Below are 7124 nucleotides of genomic sequence, written 5' to 3'. Positions count from 1 at the left end.
CCCCCCCCCCGCAACGATCCTAGATCTAGGACCCTGTTTCTGTCGATCGCCCTTGAATGTGCGACTGTTGTACAGAGAGAATGCCGACACAAGAGAGTTTCCAAGCAAGTGATCGGCATAACCCCACCCACCTTTGCTTTCGCTGCTACTACTACAGCGATTGTCAGATGCCGATTTTTTTTCGTATTGTGTTACGCATCCTGCACCCCCTTTCTGGCGCGTCTCGTGGCGCGACGGCGACGGCGGCGGTGACGGGGGTCTGTGGATGCGTAATGCGTATGCTGTGGAGGGGGTAGTAGGTTGTGTAAGAGGGTGTTTGTAGAATAGCGGGAGAATGAGAGTGAGAGAGGTTTTAGTTTGGTATAGCCAATACGTGATTTCTTTGTATGTATGGAGAGATATAGCTGTGATGTAAACGTATCGTTAGAATGCTACTACTAGCATGTAAAGAGCGAGAGAGGTCGTAGATATGATATGAATTCTAGCATAGTCTTCATATCTACTACGGCTCTAACCGTGTCATCTTACTTTTGGGTATATCTAGATACAGCCCCGTAAATTTATATACCATCCAAATCACTTTACTTTCATCCCACACCCTCCCACAACAACCAACATCTCCATCCTCTCATCCTCGCATACACGGCTACCTGCATAACCCCCCCGCCACTCGTAACACCGCACCCGCTTTTCTCACCGTGTGTCACCCCAGTTTCCGTGCTTCCAACACCACTTTCCACCTGATTGGCTGCGGGTCTGCAGACCGGGTTCCCTTCAAAACGCCCTTGGGAATCGATCGGCGCGGGTTGTTCGTACAGAAGTGGTGTACGTAAACGCTATTTTTTTGGAGGGGGAGAGGGAGGTGGGAGAACGCTTGTCTCAGCAAAGGGGTTGGGTAGGGAGACGATGGTGCTGGGAGAAGTGGTTTGGTGAGGGGGAGGGCGAGACATGAGCTCTGCCACCTGCCACTAGTCGCAGCCTGCGCGTATATCGAAGTGCGAGAATATTCGCCACTCGGTATCACGCATTTAGGTTCCTCCGTAACTCCATTCCTGGCGTGAGACTTCCATGATAGTCCTTCCTTCCTTCCTCCACATTCCCCCCCCCAAGGCCAAGTCCAAGGCATCCCCATATTCCGTCCGAGACACACACACACATATATATATATACACAAAAACAGGTACCTAGCCTTTTTTGCACTGCCCCCATTCGCCTACCTCAATCCCGTGGGAACCAAAAAAAATTCAAGGCCACATCGTCACCTCCGATAAAACTATGTAAGAGGGCACAAAAAGAAGGGTTCTTAGTCTACTCGGGGCGGCATAAACCTCCGAAACCCCCATTTCATCTGCCTCACTTTCATAATCTATGACATCAAGACCTTAAATTTTCATCTCTTTTTTTTCCAAACAGAATCGCAGGGACCAATGATTCAAAATGTGCAGTTGTTGAAATCTGGCGTGATTGCCTATGGGCGATTTGAAGGAATCGCGTTCTCGTAGAGGGACTTGCCTAAACTTTAAAAAGTCTCAGCCTTTCCGGGATTTCGAGACATGGGTTGCCTGAAACCGGTTCCCCGGTTGTTTATCGCGGTGAACCCTTTTCAGATAGCAGGGAACTTTATCGAGGTGTCATGTTGGTTGCCCTTTATGACGCTTAGCTGGAGGACACACACACACCAAGACCAACAAGGGCGTGGCTGCCTGCAGCGCTAGAGAGCCTCATACTAGGCGACAACAACACAAAGCACATGTCGAAGAAGTTTTGTCATGTCATGAAATTGAAACTAAAACTAAAACAACCGGTGCCTAACGAAAACAGAACGCAAGTGAGCAAACATTCCCAAACAGCCCATAATGACGCAGAACCTCGTCTTCCCCAGTAACATCAGCGTCAGATACCACAAACGCCATAAATCGAACACGCCGATCCATGCTAATGATGTAACCTCACTGTCCAAAACCATATATTAAAAAAATCAGAGTGGTGATATGCAAACCTGAGCCGACAAAACAAACAGTACATGCCATAGATATCCGAAGAAACATCAGTCAGAGAGATAGCAAACAAAGGGCCATAGATTTGCCAGAAAAAAAAACATAGCCATAACCTTGGAAACAGACAAATGAGATTGCCATGTAATGGGTGATGATGGGTGTGTAGAGCCCGGCGTTGACATCGTAAAGACATGAGGACTCGGTAGTAGCCTAGATTCGTAAGGAAGCTCCAAGGACGCCGGGGTGATGATGTGTCATGAGTGGATAGAGATATTACGCAACGAGATGGGAAGTGCTGTGATGCAAGCGGAAAGCTTTGTCCGTCCTTGTCCAGCAGAGACGGTACACATGGAGCCGTCACATGGAAATGTTCTTCCACCGTGCGGATAGAGCCTGACTGTGATGACTCCAGGGTATGCATACAGCAGGATGCAGGAACGGATGCGGGGTATCGCGGGGTATCATAATGAAGGAATCGGCGAAAAGACAGACAGGCCAACAGTAGGAAAAGACTTCTCAAAGGGCCTCGCTTCAGCCCATGTCCATACCGTACTCGTCTTCCTCCTTCAGGCTAGTCCAGTACTGCGGTTGGTTTGATCCGGAGCCGCTACCAGTGCTTTGCATGCCTGGGCTAAGGCTCTGTGGTGAGACGCCGTTGAGGGGTTCACCAGCCAGGTTGGTGTGCTTGGGTACTCGCAGGCCTGAGCCGGGGCCGCGCGAGTACCTGAAAGTACCGGCGCCATTCTTCTCAAGCGCATCAAGGATTTCCGTCTTCATGCGCTTCTCGTCCTCGGACTGTTCGACAGTCCACTCTTCACCAGTTGCTTGCTGGAGTCGTGCAGCCAGCTCATCGCATTCCTGAATCTTCTTGGACAGCATCCACATGAGATCACGTGTCCAGCTAACGGCACCATTGAGAATGTCACCCTTGTTAGGACCCTTGTCCTTTTCTTCGATTGGGAGACCTTGTGTAATGTTACCGGCTGCTCGCCTTCCACTTCCACCAGCTAGAAGTGATGTGGCTTGTGGTGGTGACATACCGCTAGTGGCCATGGTAGGTGAGAGTGGGCCATTGTTGTTGATGTGCTTGCGGATCTTCTCATCCTCAAGACGGTGCTGAGGTACAAGACGAGACAAGTCGTGGATGCGCTCGTTGATATTGTCCCTGCGGCGACGCTCCACCAAATTGTGGGACTCACGGCGTCGGCGCTTCTTAGCGTCGGCATTTTGACCAATATCAACCTTGGCGGGGAGTGAGTTGTGCTTGCCCGAATGTAAGACGTCAGTGATCTGCTGGTGGTGCAGACCGCCAGTGTGGGGTGATGCTGTAGGCGAGTCGATCCAGGAGTGGGCACTTCCTGGTGTGCCCTCCCACTGGCCAGACATGCTCTTGTGGTGTCGGTGCATGTTGGTCATGATGGGTTGGGTGTTGGTGAAGTTGCCCGAGTCGGGTGTACCAAGGTGGAGGCCAGCCATAGCAGGCGTCTTGGGCGACATGGGAGCCCGGTTGTCGGAGGTGGTCCTGCTCATTGTGATACGCTGGCGCATGGAGCCAGTTGGCATACTGCCGGAAAAGCTCCTCATCTGCGATCCTGATTGGTACTGGTTGAAGTCAAAATTGCCGGGGTGTACAAAAGGACTGTGAATGGGTAGGTCGTCTGGGGTGTTGGAGTAGACCTGGTTCACGCTGGCATTGTTGGCGTGGCTGTGGTAGTAGTCCTGCTGTTGACTCATCTGGTCCTGAGAAAAGTTGTTGAAGCCAGGCTGCTGCTCAAAGGTGCCAAGCGACTCGGCAAGCTCGTCGTCGGCAATACCAGCACCACCCTGCATGTAGCTGTTAGTGCCAAAGTGGTTGCCCATCATGTTTCCGTTCATGTTGAGCTCGGAAGGGTTGATGCCACTGGCGTTCTCGTGTCCGGAGAACTGGGCGTTTGTGTATTGTTGATTCATATCCAGGCCATTGTGGCCCATGAACCGGCTGTTGAAAGACATGTCGTCGACTTCTTCTTTGATATATGGTTGAGGTGATCCTGTACCATTCATGTTGAAGATATCAGCGTCTAGCACGTCGTCAGAGGGGGACTCGAAGCCAAGGTCCAGCCTCGCAATCGGCTTCTGGGGAGAGTAGGAAGAGGGAGGAGTGAAGAGAGCGTCCGCTTCAGGGACAGTTAGTATGGTTCCGTAGTACATGATGGAAATGACGGAACGGAAAGAATGTACTGAGCGAGGAGAATCCGCCGACGACGAGTAGAAGGAATGATATAGAAAAGCGAGAGATGCAGATCAAGTGGAACAGAATGGTGCTCTCATGACAATGTAGGATAAAACAGACGTTACCAAAAGGCGTACTTACTAGGCTTTGGCATTACTGTGGGTTGCAGTATCCCAGAAATGTGGATGTGTGTGGCCGAGGGCGGTTGCTTGTGCCGAACGTTGAGATCTGAAACGATCTATCGTCGGCTCAAGCCAGTGACCAAGGGAAGCACAAGACGGCCTGTGTCCCTATATGGGAGTTGACAGACGCTTGCTATGTGGTGAGCACAAAGAGGGCGCGAGCAAGCTAAGGGAGTCTTTGGAGCGACGCCTGATACTCGCTAGCAAGCCTCTGGTCTTGTTGGGAGGGAGAAGCTAGTGTTTGTCTGTGGGAAGGGCATTAGCACCATGTTTGGCATGGACGAGTCATTTGTCACGGAAGGTACTCACTTCACTTGTCCGGGCAACGGATACCACGGGTTGGATGTTCCGGAGATGGTTATGGGCGGGCGTGGGGGAAAGCAAGGATACGGCCTATCTTCGGAGCCAGATTGCGGGCTGCGACGGGTGATTGTGGCTGTGGGCCCAATTTGGATACTGAGAAAGACATGTCAGCGCACAGTCCAGCAGGGCAAGTGTTGGGTGGTTGAAGGGTTGGGTGCATGCGTGTGGCGCACAGATGGGTAACCCGCGAGGCAGGCAACGGAGGACGACAGCCGTGCTGCACGCCGGCACTATGGGGACCGTGGTACGGGAGGACCAAAGCAGCGAAACAGTGTCACTGCTCCGGGGGTGGTGTTGGGGCGTTTTTTTTGTTTACAGCCCAGGCAGCCGAGACTGGCCCAGGCTGAAGCGCAGCACGGGGATGGGGAAGGTGGTGATGGTGGTGGTGAAGTGGTGGTAGTGGTAGTGGTGTTTGTTCAAGGAAAGAGCACCGAGCAGCGTTGACTCACCTTGGATACCAGCAATGCTCAATGGGGAGATGGCAGCTGGAAGACTCGGCTTCTCTGTTGTGAAGAGAGGTCGAGGGGACAAGTTGGAATAAAAGCCGGCTATCAGCTGGGTGTGCAGGAGGGAGCAAACTTGGCGGTTGGAGAGTGAGGTTGAAGGTAGTGGTGGTGGTGATGATGGTGGTATGTAGTAGCGGCGGTGATGATTGCCGAGGGGAGCCTGTTTGTTGTCGACGGGGGTGAGAGCGGGGTGAGGCTTGGATGGGCGTCGAGGGGGAGAGTGTGTGTGTGGTGGGAGTGGAGGAGAGGTTGTGTGCGTGGTGGGATGCGCAGTGAGGGCTTTGGTGCAACGCGGTGGAGGGGTGTGGGTAAAATAGCAGGAGTGGGCTCTGGAGTAGGCGGTCCGGGGGGGTTAGTGGTGGGGAGGGCGGTGGCAGGATGTTCCCAGCAGCAAGCGGTGGATGAAGCGTGCTAGGCGCGGTGCAGGTTGTGGGCGACGGTCGGGCCCAGCGTGCAACAGCGATGCAATGGCTGCCGCGGCTCTGAGAAGAGGAGAGACGGACGGGGCAGGCAGCTCAAGCGAGCGAGGGAGCGAGGGAGCGAGGGCGCGGTGTGGGAGGAGGCCCTAGGCCGGAAGGCGGTCAGAGAGGGTCGACTTGTTAGCCGGGGCGCGCCAAGCAGCTATGGCCGGCCGGCGAATCAGTCCGTGGCAGCGAACTACTAGCCGATGCCGTGTGGCAGCGGTCGAGGACAAGCGGGCGTCCAGTGGGCGTGGTTGCAGCAGCAAGCAGAGGCAGAGCAATGGCGACAGCCGCTGCAGTGGTTTGCGCAACCCGGCACCGAGCGGGTGACGTAGGGCGTAGGCGGCGTTGTGAGATGGAAGGCCGGGCCGGAAGGGTACGATACTGCGCGCGCTGTATTGTATGCTGTGTGTTGTCTTGTGTTGCGAGAGGGGCGGATCGGATGGCTGTCGGTGTCTAGTGTAGCGTGTGTTGTGTGTACGTATATATATACATATATACTATATATATATATACATGTACGTATGTACGTATGTAATGTAATGTAATGTAAGACGCGGATGATTACTACTACTACAACTACTATGTAGCATGCGTCGATTTGCAGCGAGGGCGAGACAGACAACAATTATTGGGCCAGCAACGGACGCGGCACGGCGGCATAATATACTCTGGCTCAGCAACGAGCAACGCGCCTCTCTGCTCGCCGTGCCTCTGCCTGTCGCGCGTCGCATCAGGACGAGGCAGTCTGCAAGCCGCAAGCCCACCGTCCAACCCTGGCGATGCGGACACCATCCGGTTTGCAAGTGGCCTCGTCTGGTCACTTGCAAGCCGTCGTGTCTCAGCTACCCGGTCCTGCCAGCCCTGGTAGACGATGCGCGATGTGACTCACTAGCAGGCCCGCAAAGGACGTCATCTACCTGTTGCCCGACTTTCCAAGGCAGCCCTGCGCCCGAGGGTGTGTGTATGGGTGTGGGTGTGGGTGTGTGTGCAAACGGCCATGTGTGTGTGTGTGGGCGGGCGGGCGTGTGTGCGTGGTGTGGGTATGGGTGTGGGTGGGCATGTGTAAGGACCACGCTAACCCAACTCGGCCGCGTGGTTCACCCAGCATTGCGAGTCGCAGCGGGAGGCGATCGCGCGCTAGTCGCTGCAATGGCCCAGCAAGTCCAAGAGTGTGCAAAGCATGGCAGGCTGGCCCTCGCACAAACTCGAACCAGCTCGCAACAACAGGCGGCGCTACTCCCTTCCTGGCCGGCGAGCAGACTACATTCCCATCTCTCATCACCGATCTGCTCTGCTCTACTAGCTGTAACCACCGCCTGCCCTTTCCCAGCCAATCACCCCGGCCACAGCCACACCTCCGCCCTCCCCCTCGCCGCCTCGTCACAAGCCTCGTCCACCCT

General features: G+C 54.4%; 2 protein-coding genes across 2 annotated transcripts; both read right to left on the bottom strand.

The window, feature by feature from the left end:
- Positions 1–2528: 2528 nt before the first annotated feature.
- Positions 2529–4187, bottom strand: COCVIDRAFT_32043 (hypothetical protein; the record flags this gene model as incomplete). Its single annotated transcript, XM_014694647.1, has 1 exon — positions 2529–4187. One exon carries the CDS (start codon positions 4185–4187, stop codon positions 2529–2531), a length of 1659 nt encoding a protein of 552 aa, XP_014550133.1.
- A 797-nt stretch (positions 4188–4984) lies between these two features.
- COCVIDRAFT_116389 (hypothetical protein) lies at positions 4985–5164 on the bottom strand (the record flags this gene model as incomplete). Its single annotated transcript, XM_014694646.1, has 1 exon — positions 4985–5164. A coding segment is annotated over one exon (180 nt), but the record flags the coding sequence as incomplete, so codon positions are not given.
- Positions 5165–7124: the final 1960 nt, after the last annotated feature.

The sequence above is a fragment of the Bipolaris victoriae genome (genome assembly GCF_000527765.1).
Source record: "Bipolaris victoriae FI3 unplaced genomic scaffold scaffold_266, whole genome shotgun sequence".
Classification (NCBI taxonomy): domain Eukaryota; kingdom Fungi; phylum Ascomycota; class Dothideomycetes; order Pleosporales; family Pleosporaceae; genus Bipolaris; species Bipolaris victoriae.
Note: the sequence above shows the minus strand (reverse complement) of the source record. Positions and strands in the feature narration are given on the sequence as shown.